Source organism: Hippopotamus amphibius, chromosome 14 (assembly GCF_030028045.1).
Source record: "Hippopotamus amphibius kiboko isolate mHipAmp2 chromosome 14, mHipAmp2.hap2, whole genome shotgun sequence".
Taxonomy (NCBI): Eukaryota; Metazoa; Chordata; class Mammalia; order Artiodactyla; family Hippopotamidae; genus Hippopotamus; species Hippopotamus amphibius.
In genome coordinates this window covers 10,747,426-10,762,822 of record NC_080199.1, presented here as the reverse complement: position 1 = coordinate 10,762,822, position 15,397 = coordinate 10,747,426, and the positions used below count along the sequence as shown (strand labels likewise).

Genomic DNA, 15,397 nt, shown 5'->3' with positions numbered 1-15,397 from the left:
CTTCAAAATACTCCAGCAAAAAATAAGCAGGGGGAATAGATGAAAAAAGATTGACAAAATGTTGATTTGTTGAAGCTGTGTGATGGGTGCCTGGGTGATCATAAGACTATTTTCTCTCTTTTGAGTATGTTAAAAATGTCCACAATAAAACAAAAGTCCAGTCCCTGAAGACAGTCAGACCTGGGTTCAAACCCTAGTTTCACCGCTTACTAGCTGAGTGATTTTTCCTCTCTATAAATTCAGTTTCTCAAAATGGGAAATGTATAGGCCAGTAGGGTTCTTTTAAAGATTAAATGAGACAGAATTTGAGGCATCTAGCAAGACCTGGCCCTTAGTAGTTGTATTAATAAGGGTGCCTACTTGCAAGCAACAGAAACTGACTCTGGTTATGGTTAATTCCTGCGCCTCCTAGATGTTAGTATATGCAGCAGAGGTAGGGCTTGAGCTGGGATCTCTGATTTCTAGACTTAGAGCGTTTTTATGTTATCACACTGTCCAAAACCTTACCTTGGTTTGGTGCTTTGCAGTTTACGCATTCAAACATACAGGATCTTGGTTTGTGTACCTGCCTGGAATTTAGGACATTCGAGACTGTAGGGTGGCCCTGGCCTGAGGAGTAGTCAAGGGGAGGAGGGAACTCACTGACGTTCACTGGCCGGACTGCGTGTAGGTTGCTAAGTGGATGCTGATGCAGTACGGGCTTTACCCCAAGCAGGCGCGGACCAACCGCCGGCAGAACTCACGCATGTCCTCCCTGCCTCGCTCATTCCCGGGGTCGGGTCGGGCCGGCAGCCCCAAGCTGGCTCCAGGCGGGCCACCGGGGCAGCCTCCCTGCGGCGCCCAGCGCGCGCTTGCTCCGCAGCCAGGCTCCCGGCTCTGGAGGTTGGGCGAGTCCCGCTCCGGGTCTCTCCCTTCACCGCGGCGGGGCGGGGCCACGGACCCTCGGCTCGTGATTGGCCGGAGCCGAGGCGCTCTTCTTCTCCGCCCCTTTCGGCGGGGTGAGAGGTCAGCGGAGCTCCGGTCTGCAGGGGCGACAATGGCGGGGCTCTGGGTGGGAGCGTCCGCGCTGTTCACAGCAGGACGACGTGGACGGCGGTGGCCGCAGGCGCAGATGCGGAGCGCGGCGCTGTGGACCCTGAAGGTGAGGAGCGACGGGACTCCCCGTGGGCCTGGGTTTCACTGGGCTCCCAGCCCCGCACTGCCAGGCGGTGGCCAGTGCTGCGGAGAGCGCCCCGTGGGTGTCCGAGCGATACCCGGGGCCGGGTTCCCCGTGGGTCCGCGCCGCGAACTCTCTGTCCCTCCGCAGTTCGCTCTGGAGCGGGGCAGAGGCGGCGTCCCGCCCCAGCGGTTACTCAGAGGATCATGGAGGGCAGAGCGGCCCGAGGAGCCGGCAGGTGTGTTTTCTGCTTTCTCGGGAGCGGCTGACAGCCGCCTGGCTGTATTGTACCAGGCATTTCCTGTGCTCCCACTCTTGGGCCATGCGGTTTGGGCTTGTCTTGAGCCTTCCAGGTGTATTTTTAAGGGTCCTTATAGTTTCCATTTTCTCTTGCCTCGTTCCTGCGTGGAAGGGACACTAAATTGCTGCTCAAGTAAAGTTAGGGTTTTGAGTTTATCTCACCTTTTAAAGTATCATAAGGTGTTAGGATTGCTACTAACTTTGCTTGAGTTGAGAGCCTGTTTTAATTGTATTAGTCACATTATACTGTATATGCACCTTGTGAGTTTTTCTTTTCTCCGTAGTGGTTAGCCTGATGTTTGTGCTGTTCTAAACACATCTCTGCACTGTATATCCTAGGGTTTCATGGTGGCAGCCTTGACTTATACGTTGGAGTGTTTGTGTGTGGCTCTTAACACTTTTACTCTTCAACATGGAGTCTCATGTAATTTCTAAACAAAGACTACGTTACTTTATTAATAGTTTAAGTTGCTTGAACGAATTCTTTAAAATAAAAGTTTCTCTGAAAACCTCCTGTTGTCTTTCTTCTAAAAACATAGGCATGTAACCTGACTTATTGTCATTGAACTTTAGAATTGGAAACTTTAGATATGGTCTGGCCCATCCTACTCTTTTAACTAGGACGGAGCTTATTAGACCCAGGTGAGAAATGTGGGAGCTGGTGCTGATCACGGAAGTGACAGTGAGGCTGCACCTGCAGTAATTAGCTTAGTGTCAGCTTTAGAATGCCTGCTTTCAAAAACCTGCAGGGCTTTGTGTGTGTGCACAATTTATTGTTTCTTAATCTTTATAGTTCTTTCATCTTTTAATATTTTTTTGCTACATCACTTGCAGTTGCAAAGCTCGTAATGTGTTCACGTAAGTAGGAGTCAGCATGGTGTGGTGGAAAGACATGGGCTTTGGAGTCACACAGGTGAAGTTTTTTTTTTAAAGAACTTTTATTGAGATACAGTTAACAGACAGTAAACAGCATATATTTAGAGTGTACAATTTGGTATCCCAATCTCCCAATTCATTCCCCCCCAACCCTCCCTGCTTTCCCCACTTGGTGTCCGTATGTTTGTTCTCTACATCTGTGTCTCTATTTCTGCCTTGCATTTACTCTTTCATAATTGTTAGCATTTGCCTTATGTATTGAGGTATTCCTATATTGGGGGCATATATATTTATAATTGTTACCTCCTCTTCTTGGATGGATCCCTTGATCTTTATGTAATGTCCTTTCTTGTCTCTTGTAACATTTTTTATTTTAAAGTCTATTTTATCTGATATGAGTATTGCTACTCCAGCTTTCTTTTGATTTCCATTTGCATGGAATATCTTTTTCCATCCCCTCACTTTCAGTCTGTGTGTGTCCCTAGGTCTGAAGTGGATCTCTTGTAGACAGCATATATGTGGGTCTTGTTTTTGTATCCATTCAGTCAGTCTGTGTCTTTTGGTTGGTGCATTTAGTCCATTTACATTCAAGGTAATTATTGATATGTATGTTCCTATTACCATTTTCTTACTTGTTTTATTTTTGTTTTCGTAGGTCCTTTTCTTCTGTTTCCCGCTTAGAGAAGTTCCTTTAGCATTTGTTGTAGGGCTGGTTTGGTGATGCTGAATTCTCTTAGCTGTTGCTTGTCTGTAAAGCTTTTGATTTCTCTGTCCAATCTGAATGAGATCCTTGCTGGGTAGAGTATTCTTGGTTGTAGGTTCTTCCCTTTCATCACTTGAAATATATGGTGCCACTCCCTTCTGGCTTGCAGAGTTTCTGCTGAGAAATCAGCTGTTAACCTGATGGGAGTTCCCTTGTATGTTATTGGTCGTTTTTCCCTTGTTGCTTTTAATAACTTTTCTCTGTCTTTCATGTTTGTCAGTTTGACTACTATATGTCTTGGCGTGTTTCTCCTTGGGTTTATCCTGCCTGGGACTCTCTGCGCTTCCTGCACTTGAGTACCTATTTCCTTTCCCATGTTAGGGAAGTTTTCAATTATAATCTCTTGCAATATTTTCTCAGGTCCTTTCTCTCTCTCTTCTCCTTCTGGGACCCCTGTAATGCGAATGTTGGTGTGTTTAACATTGTCCCAGAGGTCTCTTAGGCTGTCTTCAGTTCTTTTCATTCTTTTTTCTTTATTCTTTTCCGCATCCGTGATTATCACCATTCTGTCTTCCAGGTCACTTATTTGCCCTTCTGCCTCAGTTAGTCTGCTATTGGTTCCTTCTAATGTATTTCTCATTTCAGTTACTGTGTTGCATATCTCAGTTTGTTTGCTCTTTAATTCTTCTAGGTCTTTGGTAAACTTTTCAATCTTTGCATCCAGTCTTTTTTCAAAGTCCTGGATCATCTTCATCATCATTATTGTGAATTCTTTTTCTCGAAGGGTGCCTATCTCCTCTTCATTTAGTTGTCTTTCTGGGGTTTTATCCTGTCCCTTCATCTGGTACAAAGTCTTTTGCCTTTTCATTTTCTCTATCTTTCTGTGGCTGTGGTTTTCAGTTCCACAAGATGAAATACTGCTGATACTGCTTGATACTTTTGTCTGTCCTCTTGTGGAGGAAGCTATCTAGGAGGCTCATGGGTTCTTCCTGATGGGAGGGACTGATGGTGGGTAGGGCTGGGTGGGCAGAGCTCAGTAAAATTTTAATCCGATTTGGTGGGCGGAGCTCAGTAAAACTTTTAATCTGCTTGTCTGCCAATGAGTGGGGCTGTGTTCCCACCCTGTTGGTTGTTTGGCCTGAGGCTACCTAGCACTGGAGCTTACAGGCTCTTTGGTGGGGCTAATGGCGGACTTTGGGAGGCCTCATGCCAGTGAGCACTTCCCATAACCCCGTCTCCTCGGGGAGCCACAGCTACCCCCCACCTCTGCAGGCAACCCTCCGACACCAGCAGGCAGGTCTGGTTCAGTCTCCTATGGGGTCACTGCTCCTTCCTCCTGGGTCCTGGTGAGCACACTATTTTGTGTGCCCTCCAAGAGTGGCATCTCTGTTTCCCCCAGTCCTGTGGAGGTCCTGCAATCAAATCTCACTGGCTTTCAAAGTCTGATTCTCTGGGGATTCCTCTTCCCATTGCTGGACTCCCAGGTTGGGAAGCCTGACTGACGTGAGGCTCAGAACCCTCACTTTAGTGGGTGGACTTCTATAGTATAACTGTTCTCCAGTTTGTGAGTCACCCACCCAGCATTTATGGGATATGATTTTAACACAGTTGTGCCCCTCCTACCATCTCATTGTAGCTTCTCCTTTGTCTCTGGATATGGGGTGTCTTTTTTGGTGAGTTCCAGTGTCTTTCTGTTGATGATTGTTCAGCATTTAGTTGTAGTTCCGCTGCTCTTGCAAAAGGGAGTGAGTGCACGTCCTCCTACTCCACCATCTTGATGCTATCACAGATGAAGTTTTGTATATTAGATAAGTTACTTCTTTGGGCCTCAGCTTCTTCCTTACTGATATTTTTTTTCAACAAATCTTTCTGGACTACTTCCTGTGTTCCATGTCTGTGAGCTGAATATAATTTCTCTCTTAGAAATTTTAGTCTGTTAAAGAGACAAGTGTCTGTTGGGGAGAGGTCCTGGTGCTATCTACAAGGAAATAAAATGGAGGGATTTTACCAAGTCTAGATTTTGAGCTTTGTGTCCTAGATACTGTTATGGTGCTCTACTTGAATTAATTTATTCAATCCTCGCAACAACTATATAATCCCCATTTACAAATGAAGAAATTGAGGCACAGTTTTATGTGACTTGCTGAAACCATGCCTAAGGTGAGGGAGTGTTTTCCTTTGAAAGTAAAAACTGAAACAAGTTTTGAAGGATAAAGTGACTTTTTTCTAGGCAAAGAGAGAAGATAGAGGTGAATGTCATATGTGGGAGAGCAGCACATACAAAAGTCCTGGGCCAGAGGGAATGACAAGATAGAAGAACTGAGAAAGGCCTACGGAGGCTTTGGTATCGAGTTAGATGGTGCTGGGGAGGGGAGGTAGGTGACAGACCATGCTGGGCCTTGCTACAGACAGAGCTTCTCAGGTTTGGTCTTTATGGGACACCATTCATGTTGGAATTGGGAGGATTATTACACTGACATATTTTAGAGAGGAGAGTCTAAGAGAGCGGGAAGTTGTTACTCTGTTTACTGCTGTACACTTATAGTACAACATATAATCTTTGATTTTTCTTACCCAGTTTCTTCCTTATAATATGCTGGTAGAGGCTGCATCTTGTCTATTTCTGTTTTCTTAACACAGCATTTAACAAAGTAGTACTGAGTGAAGTAGCGAGTTATATTTGTGCCAGTAAAGAATTCCTCCTGGAGGTGGGAGGACGCTGTGAAGATGACTGTCACTTTAGGAGAACTTGAGCTGCTTAGCTTCTCTCCATGCTTCTTTTCTGTGAACTTGAAATGTACTCCACTGAGTCTGTGTTTGAAGCGGAACCTTTTGAAGATTTTATTCCTCCCATTCCTCCTTCCACCCTTGCAAATCGTTTGGTTGCTTGGAAAGCAGACTGCTAATTCTAGACTCTAGTCTAGAGAGTTCTAACCATTCTTTTAGCCAGTTAATAGAGTTTGTTTTTAGGGTATATGTAGAGTTCACCTCTTAGTCTTAATTTGTTGTGTGTGCGCTTTTTAAACATTCTGTTTAAATAACTAGCTTTTTTCTTCTGTGTGCATTTTTCAGTGGCTCCAGGATGTTGGACTTGTGGTAATTAGTACAGTTTACTGAACTTTTATGTGCTTTATATGATTTTCATATATTACATTTTATCCTTGTAATAACTAGGTTAAAAAAAAATCCCAATATTACTGAAGAGTAAACAGAAATCAGAGCTGTTAAGTAACTTGCTTAAGGAAACAATTGGCTGAGAGAGAAGTTGAACCTTGGATGGTGTGATTCCAAAGCCTTGCTTTTCCAGTTACAAATTGCCTCTCATTTGAGTCATGGTCTTATTATGGTCTCATTTGGTGCATTCATGAAGCTCAAATGCTCAAGCTTTATGCTCCTTAAAATCTGTGATTTTCTTTTCTAGTCATGGAAAAGAATGTTTAAGCAAATCTGAATGCTTTAGAATTGCCTGGAGATAAATCTTTCCAACATGCTGATAGACTTACGATAATCATTTGGGAAAAAAACCTAACATTATTACATAAGTCAGTTTTTGGTATAAGAAAATGCTTATGGACATTTGTGTATTTATACATTTGCTCTTTTTGGATTTTATTCTGTTCTTAAGAGGTTCAGAACAGAGGAGTGATTGGTAAAACCCTTTTCTAAATAAGGGGAAGAGATGGTGACATTTTTGATCAAGTGAATGAAGGGATAGGAATTAACTGATTCCAATTTTTTAAAAAGTTGGTAAATGGGAGAACAAGGATGAAAAAGAAAATTTGGGAAGAAAAAAAATTTTTTTGGGGGGTAGTGTTTCCTTTTAGGTATCTGGAGTTAGATGATTCCAAGAGTCATGTTGAATTGCTGGGAAGAAAGAAGGAAATCAGTGGCTGGTTTTTGGGTCAGTGATCTGAGGTAAAAGTTGGAGTTGGGATGTGTGCACTCTGAAGGATATAGTTGGTAAGTTAATATTTAATTGAATAAATACTCAATATTATTACCCTAAATTTGGATTTGGAAGAAGGAAGAAGAGACAGTAGGATTTAGAGGAATGCTTTGAGGGGAGTCAAAATAGCATCATTCGTTCATTCATTCATTCATCTAGAGATGTAGCTGTCTATCTCACAAAGTGTTTGTGGAACATCTACTAAGTGCCTGCCGCTATGGTATGCACTGAAGAGACCAGAAGAAATTAAAGCATGTTCCCTTACCATGTCCCAGGTGTAGGGAGGTCAAAGAATAAAGATTGAAGGGAGACTATGATAAGGTCTTTGGTCTTTTTTTCTTTTTTTGACTATGCTGTGTGGCTTGTGGGATCCTAGTTCCCCTACTAGGGATTGAACCCCAGCCCCCTGCAATGAAAGTGTGGAGTCCCAACCACTAGACCACCAGGGAATTCCCAAAGTCTTGATCTTTAATGAGAGTAGTTTCAGCATTATGGTGAAGTGTCATATGTAGAAATATCGTTTTGTTTTGAAGCTGCTCTCTAATAGTTGTAGCAAATATATACCTTTCTGAAAAATGAGGGTATTGTATGACTAAAAAATTAGTTTATTTTAAGTGCTTATTGACATTTTCATTAAAATAAGACCATAAACTGTGATGGGATCAATATAATAACTGAATTTCAAACATGTTGGAAGATGTAGATTTATAATTTCAGTGAAAAAAACGAATACAGTATCCATGGGACACAGCTGGTGGCTTAAAACAATGAAAATTTGCTCTCACAGTTATGGAGGCCAGAAGTCTAAAATCAGGATGTCAGTGGGGCCATGGGCCGTCTGAGGACCCTAGTGAAGAATCCTTCCTTGTCTCTGGTGGCTCCACTTGTTCCTTGGCTTGTGGCTGTATCACTCCAGTCTCAGCCTCTGTCTTCACCTGGCCTTCTTTTCCTTCTCCCTGTGTGTCCTTTCTTCTTTCTTTTAAAAGGACACTTGTCATTGGCTTTAGGGATTGGCAGGATCCAGGATGATCTCATCTTGAGATTCTTTACTTAAATGTATCTGCAAAGACCCTTTAAAAAAAAATCACATTCACAGGTTCTAGGACATGGGCACATTATTTTGGAGTCCACCATTCAGCCCACTACACCTACTATGTGCCAGATACTGTTTAGTGCTGTGGGTATAATAGTGAACATTTCTGCCCTCATTGTGATTATATTTAACTAAAAGAGACTGAGAGCATTCACATAAATATGTAAGTTCAAAGAGCGATAAGTGCTGAAAGAAAAAAGAAAAATAGAATAACCGGGTAAAAGGTGGTCGTGGTGTTGGGGGGGTTGTTACCTAAGGAAAACAGAGGAGATATTTCTAAGCATGTGGCATTTGAACAGAAAACTGACCCAGCCCATAATGTGATGACCTGGGGAACTAGTAAACCAAAGGAAGGCTAGGGCACAGCTCTGAGGTGAGATTGTGTTTGGTGTGATCAAGGGATCCATGTGGCCAGTGGTTGGAGCAAAATGAATGGGGGGATGCTAGGTGATAAGGTATACAGGATAGTCATGGAGGGGCTTGTATTCGGAATTTACCCCAATAATGGGAGTCCATTGGAGGGTTTTAAGCAAATTGGAGTTATGTTTTGGAAAAACCACTCTACAGTGTGGAGAATGTCCTAGAGGGGGCGGGGAAGGGGAAGAAGAGTAGAAGCTGAGAGACCAGTCAGGAGACTGTTGTAGAAGTTCAAGCTGGTAACATCATGGTAACTTGTGCTAGGGTGTTAGCACTGAAGTTGGTGAGAACTGGTAAGCCTTGGGATGTATTTTGGATCTATAACCAGTAGTACTTACTGTTGGGTTAGAAGGGAGATGAAAGGAAAGAGAGGAATCAAGGACCTTGGAAAGGTAGACACAAAGGGCCGCATACTCTATGATTCTGTTAGTATGAAATGTCCAGGATAGGCAGAGCCATAGAGACAGGAGGTAGATTAGTGCTTGCCAGGCGCCAGGGAGACGGGTGAGGGAGGAGGTGGGGGTGACGGCTAACGACTGAGGAGTGTCTTTTGGGGGTGAAGAAAAACTGTTCTGGAATCAGATAGTGGTGGTAGCTCTGCAACCTTGTGAATATACTAAAACCCATTGAGTGTAAACTTTAAAAGAGTGAATTTTATGGTATGTGAATTATATCTCAATAAAAAAAAAAAGAATGATTCTTAAGTCTTTGACTTAAGCCCCTGGATGTGGTAGTGTTTTAGAGATGCAGAAGGCTGAAGCTTGGGAGGGAAGATCAAGACAATAGTGACATTAAAATAATTTGATTGAATTTACAAAACCCAAAGGGGTGGTTGATTTTATTTGTTGTTTGTGGAGTCATGTAATGGGTATGGCAAAGAAGTAGGAGTCAGAATCCACGTTCTGGGGTCGATAGATGATTCTGGGGTTCCTGAAAGTGGCGAAAGAGGAGGAGGCAAGCTGTGTTAGCTTTTAATTATCAAACCACCTTCAAATGATTCTCATTTTTACAGCTGAGGTTAAGTAACTTGCCCAAGGTTATGTAACAATTAAGTGATAGATCTAGGATTCAAACTCAGATCTGACTTCAAAACTGTTCTTATGCCATATTAACAAACTTAGTAAAAATGAGAAACATCAGATTTATACATCTCAGAGGACAAAAACTAATTTGAGCTTCATACCAGTTATGGAAAATAGGGAAGCTGTTAGACTTCCCTGTGGTAAGGAGCATTCGTTACTCAGGATGGACAAACCTTGTCCTAGTACTGAATGTGTAGAATTCATTATATAAGGGCAACTAGCAATCCAATAAAAATCTTCTGTGTTACTGTTTTACAAAAGATGCAGTGATAGTTCACATCTCATTGGTTGCTATTAATCTGGCACTTTTGTGAAGGTTATAGTGTGTAAAAACAGTTCTGTAGCATTGGGATGGTTAGGTTTCCTAGAAGCAGAGCCTGAAGAGGAATTTTGTGCAGGTGGTGGTAGTTGAGAAGAGTGAAGAAAGCAGGCTAGAGGGGGTGGCAGGGATAAATCTAAGCAAGGAAGGGGCTTCAGATGGGAGTGAGATTCAGTCTCGTCCCACAGGGAGCCCTGGAGCAGTGGTTCTGAAAGCAAGGGCCTGCAGCCAGCAGCGACAGCAGCATTACCTCGGTACTTGGTAGGAACGTACGTCTTCCATCTCCACCCTAGACCTGCCAGATTTGAAAATCTGCGGTTAGAGCCCAGCAGTCTGTTTCAACAAGCCCTTCTCCAGGTGATACAGATGCACAGTCAAGTTTGAGAAGCACTGCTCTAGATTAGCCCTGTGCAATAAATATATAATGTGAGCTGAAAGTGTAGTGTAACATTTTCTAGCACTCACATTTAACAAAATTTTTAAAGGTGAAATTAATTTTAACGTATTTTATTTAACCCAATATATTCAAAATGTTTCAACATGTAAAAAATTAACAATGTTTTGGGTTGTTTTGTTTTGTTTTGTTTTGGGTGTTGTCTTCAAATCTGGTGTGTATTTAACACTTGGAGCACATCGGAATTTGAACTGGCACATTTCAAGTGCTCAGAAGCTGCCTGTGGCTAGTGGTTGCCGTGTTGGACAGCCACATCTAAAGCGCAGATTGCAATACTAAATTGGCCCCACCTTGAGGTTGGGGGTGGGGGCAGCCTTTTGAACCCTGTGTTAGTCAGTTATTGGCTGTGGGCTGGGAGGGATGTAGCTCCCAGGCTTGAGGGAGAACTCCTGTCTGGTTGAGGCAAATGGGGCAAACTAGGGAGCAGGTGTGAGCCATGAGTAGTCAGTACACCAGCTGGGGCCTTCACTGCCTGGTGAACAGGTTCTGGGTTTACACCAACATCTGCTGCAGGTGGGGTGGAGGAGTGACCTGGTTGGGGAGCTCTGGTGGAAGGAGGAACTTTTAGAGTTGACCTGTATAGTTCCCTGGTGGTCCAGCTTACTGTGGAGGCAGAGCTGGAGAATTTTGAGATTTTTTTCCCCTGAGTTTTATTGAGGTGTAGTTGACACGAATCTTGAGATTTGATCATCTCTCAAATATTAGATATTCAGCCTAGCTTCTAACAGAAGGTCTTGGCAAACAGTTGAAGTTTGGGATGGCTAGTGAAGTCCTGAAGGCTAAATAGTCAATGTCTGTGGAGGAAAAGCTGTGCTTAAGTGAAGAAACCTGACTTCCGGTAGTGTTTTTAGAGGGTGTTTTCTCTGGTCACTCTGGGTCTGTTAAAATGCTGAAAGAAATACTCGGCTGGTGCTTCTGAGCTCTGTGAAATGTGGAAGAGAGGACCTTCACCTGGAAATTTTGAAGATGAAGCCCTAACAAATATTTACTTGTACTTGGTAAGGTCATCTTATGGCTCCATTAATCCACCATTTTGAGGATGGTTTCTTCTTTGAAGTAAAATGAATCCTGTTAACAGCTTAACCTGCTAACAGAATTGTATTCATCACCTGAATGCCACTATGGTTATGTTAAGAGCAATACTTTTGGATTTGGCAGGGTTAGTATTTAAATTCTTCTTCAAACTTCAGTTTAGTGGATTTGCCAGTTTGGGCTGACACCTGGCCACATCCAGAATGTGAAAGTAGGTGCTCTCTTAGGTTAGAAAAGGATATTTCCCTGTTGGCAGCAGCTGGAAGGCATGTGAACAGTTTGTGTAAAAACTGTATCCTTTTTGTTGGTTAACAGTTATAGTATGCTTACTTTAGCACATGCAAAACTGTGCTAGGCATTTTACACATTCTCATTTAATACTCATGGCAGCCTTATATCGTAGATAAGTAGTTTTTATGCCCAGTTTATGTATGAGGAAAATTTCTTTATGTTTAAGAAATGTCAGGGCCAACATTCGAGCTGAGGTCTGAATCTGAGCCTAGATCAGAGCTCTTAATTACTACATTATTACTCTAATGGTAACTCCCAAATAGCCTGGTATAATTTTAGGAAAGAAATCTACAGCTGCATAATTGGGTTTAGTTTTATGCAATACCTTACATTTTCTTGGTGCTTTACAGTTTTTAAAGGTTTGATTTTTTTTTTTTTTTAACAGCTCTGTAGGAAAACAAGGGAGGTGTCATCTCGTACATTTTATAGCTGGAAACTGGGGTCCAGAGACATTATTTACTCAATGTTGTGTACCTACGAAGCAGTGGAGCTAAGAGTTGACCCAGCTCTTGTGGCTCTGAGGGTCGTGCTACTTTCCGGGTGCCACATTGTTAGCTGGCATTTCTTAGTGTGGAGAATATAGGAAATCTTTATTCTTGCAGAAGAGAACCAATGCAGTATGTTATGGGGAAGTCATTTTGCACACACTGACCTTTCTCCTTTTGGCTGTAAATGGAGTTGGTTAGTTTTTCCTTCGCACTCTTGTTCTAGGGAGTATCTTAAAAGAATTTTGTACTGGGCTTGTAGCCAGTTTTTTATATGCTTAAGGAAAATAATAAACATTAAAAATTCTGTGTAGCTGTCCAAATGAGCAGATTTCTACTAACTTGTTCCTTGTTGCAGGAACAAGTTAGTAGAAATGACGTTGCAGCTTTACAGAATTATCTGATTTTTGACTTGTGTTGTTACTTTGAACTTCCGTGAAGGTCTGCAGGGAGTAAACAGGAGCGCAAGAGAGCCGTTGTGGACCTGACTGCAAGCCAGTCTAAGCTTGCAGTGGGATTGGCCCAAGGCTTGTTTTGCCTCAGTACTTTGTTCTGCTGTTATAGTTCTGACTGCTTGTGCTATTTCTACTTCTGCTTACTTGGCTAACTAGGGTCATTTATGTTTTTAAAATTTTCAGGCCATATTATCACAAATGTGTACGTGCTGTATGCTTTTTTTTTTGATGGTGTTGGTAAAATATAGTCTGTTAGATCTTCAGAACCAAGTATTTAAAATTAGGAATAAAAAGATAAAAGAAAAAAACACCCCAATTTGATCAATTAGGTGTAGTGCTAGCGCTTCTACATTTTGGCCAGGTGTAATTTGTAATAGAGTTGATTTAGTTTTAAGAAGTGGTGGTATAGACATTTTTGATTCGAGTTTTATGTTATTGGTAGTTTCCTGAAAGTAAATATAGGTTACATTGAGTCAGCTGACCCAAACATTTCTCAGAGCTTGGCCACTTGGAGATTTCTGAATTCTGTTGGGACCACGTTTAGCTTAGTCCATTTTTCATGAGCCCGTCTGATGAGATAGAGTCCTGAGGTTTTTATTCCCAAAGGTATTCTAGAAACTTAGTGCTTAATTCATATTTATTCGAATCTATGAAATTAGTTCTATTTCCACCAAGTAGCTCAGCGTTTGTTGCTCTCAGAGCAGTTCAGCGGTGAGATCTGTGTCAACACCTTCTTGGCCCACATGTTCAGTTTGGATTAACTGCATATCCTTCATAATTGTCAGATGCTTGCACGTGTTAGAATCCCTTACTAAGCTCTTGTTTTTTGAATACTACTGGTGTAGGTTAGTAGGGACCTTAGAGAAAACTCATCTAAGCTTTCATTCCTCAGTAGAGGGCCGAGGAGTTAAAGTGGTTTGCTCAAGTCCTAGAAATAGTGTCAGCTGAGCTAGGATTAGAACTCAGGTTCCTTGATTTCTTCTCCCAGAGTTCTTTCCCAGGCAGTATGCTGGGAAGGGTTCCCTTTCCCAGACATAAACATCACCGTTAATGCTCTCTCTCCAAAGCTAATTAGAATACCTAAAGTGTCTACTTTAGGCTGTGTTTTGTCTCTGGAAGACTCACATTTGGTCTTTGCCATCAGGAATCAGTTATGCCCTTTATTTGTTAATGATTAAAGACACATGTATGACTTTGCCTTTTGTAAAAGTATGTGTTGACATGTTCCTACAACAGACCATTATGTGCCTTATGATATTAGGGAAAATTTGTAAAGCTGTAAACTGTTTTATTTCATTTTATAAAATTGATAGATAGCTAGTATGCTGTTTACTTTCTTCTGTACATATCGTAGTGCTACCTTGCAGCAGAATAAATGTGAGAAATTCCCAGGTAGCTTTTGCTTTTCTTTATTCTTAGAGTTTGCTTTCTGTGTGGGCTGAGGCTATAAACACAAGATACGATTTTTAGGGGAGGGAGTATTATTGTTATCCTGTGAAGTTTGATGTGAGAATAAAGTTGCCAGGTTATAGCTGTTCTGCTGAGGGCAGTGGAAGACTGAATTTTTATTTGAACTCATAGGAGTGGTGAGACCCCCTTGGTAAATTGTTTTTTTTTTAAACCTCATCATATCTTTGCACACATATTAGTGTTAATGTGGGAATTCCACTATTTGTATTATCTCAAAGTAAAAAACTTCAGAATGCTTTTAACAGATTTGTGCTTTTTAAAAAAAATAAATTTAATTAAATTAAAAAAATTTTCCTTTGACTGCATTGGGTCTTTGTTGCTGTGCACAGGCTTTCTCTAGTTGTGGTGAGCAGGGGCTACTCTTTGTTGCAGTGCGTAGCCTTCTCATTGTAGTGGCTTCTCTTGTGGAGCACAGACTCTAGGTGCCAGGGCTTCAGTAGTTGCAGTACATGGGCTTAGTAGTTGTGGCACACAGAGTTAGTTGCTTTGCTGCATGTGGGATCTTCCCAGACCAGGACTCGAACCCATGTCCCCTGCATTGCCAGGTGGATTCTTAACCCCTGCGCCACCAGGGAAGCCCCAGATCTGTGCTTAAATCTTGTTACCATTACAGCCTAGCCCTGTGACTTTTGAAAAATTAAAATTCTTGAGACTCAGTTTTCTCATTTTTAAAAACTGGGGCTAATACTCTTGAACTCACAGGGAGTCATGCCGGACTATAAGAGTGAGTTTTGGTCTGTAAAAAGGACAGTAATAAAGTCAGTTTTCTTCTCATTCTCAGTTCATTGTTCATCACCAGTCCTTTTCATTTGGTAGTATAGGTTTTATTTTGTAAAGTGTATCTTTCATGTCTATTACCTTCACTTTTGCATAAAGATTACATTTTGTCATTTGGGGCTTGATACTTCTAAAAAATAACTGTATACGTCTTTTTCATTTTAAAATGTTGCTATAAAAATATTTTGCTTCCTATTTGAGTTGTCATGCTATTAGAAAATTCTCAGACGTAGTCGCTGTTGCCTTTTGCCCTTCCCCCTTTTTCTCTTGATCTACCTTCGTCAGTGACTACTGGGTAAATTATTTTCTTAAACCTTCACTGTAATTCATTAGTGATTATTCTTAATGTTTTCAAGGCTTAAGATATACTTTTTCCACAAACATTTATGGTAATGAATTAGAAGTGAACTTGATTATTAGTATTACCTTTTCATTTTTTCTGCCAAACCACGTTTATACCAGAATAAGTAAAATAAGAAATCATGTTTAAGACATTAGCAAATAAAAAATAATATTTTGTTATTTTCTGGTCACTGTTAAA

The 15,397-nt window shown here is 41.6% G+C and overlaps 1 protein-coding gene across 3 annotated transcripts in view; it reads left to right on the top strand.

The window, feature by feature from the left end:
• The first annotated feature begins 1,000 nt into the window (after positions 1-1,000).
• The window catches only part of PCCA (propionyl-CoA carboxylase subunit alpha), a 383,508-nt gene continuing 369,111 nt past the window's right edge, over positions 1,001-15,397 (top strand). For all 3 annotated transcript variants that reach the window (XR_009049065.1, XM_057707846.1, XM_057707845.1), the window contains exon 1: positions 1,001-1,141. Coding sequence is in view for 2 of the 3 variants with exons in the window: in XM_057707846.1 (XP_057563829.1) it covers positions 1,037-1,141 (105 nt within the window). In the remaining variant the exon portion in view is untranslated. The remainder of the gene's footprint in view (positions 1,142-15,397) is intronic.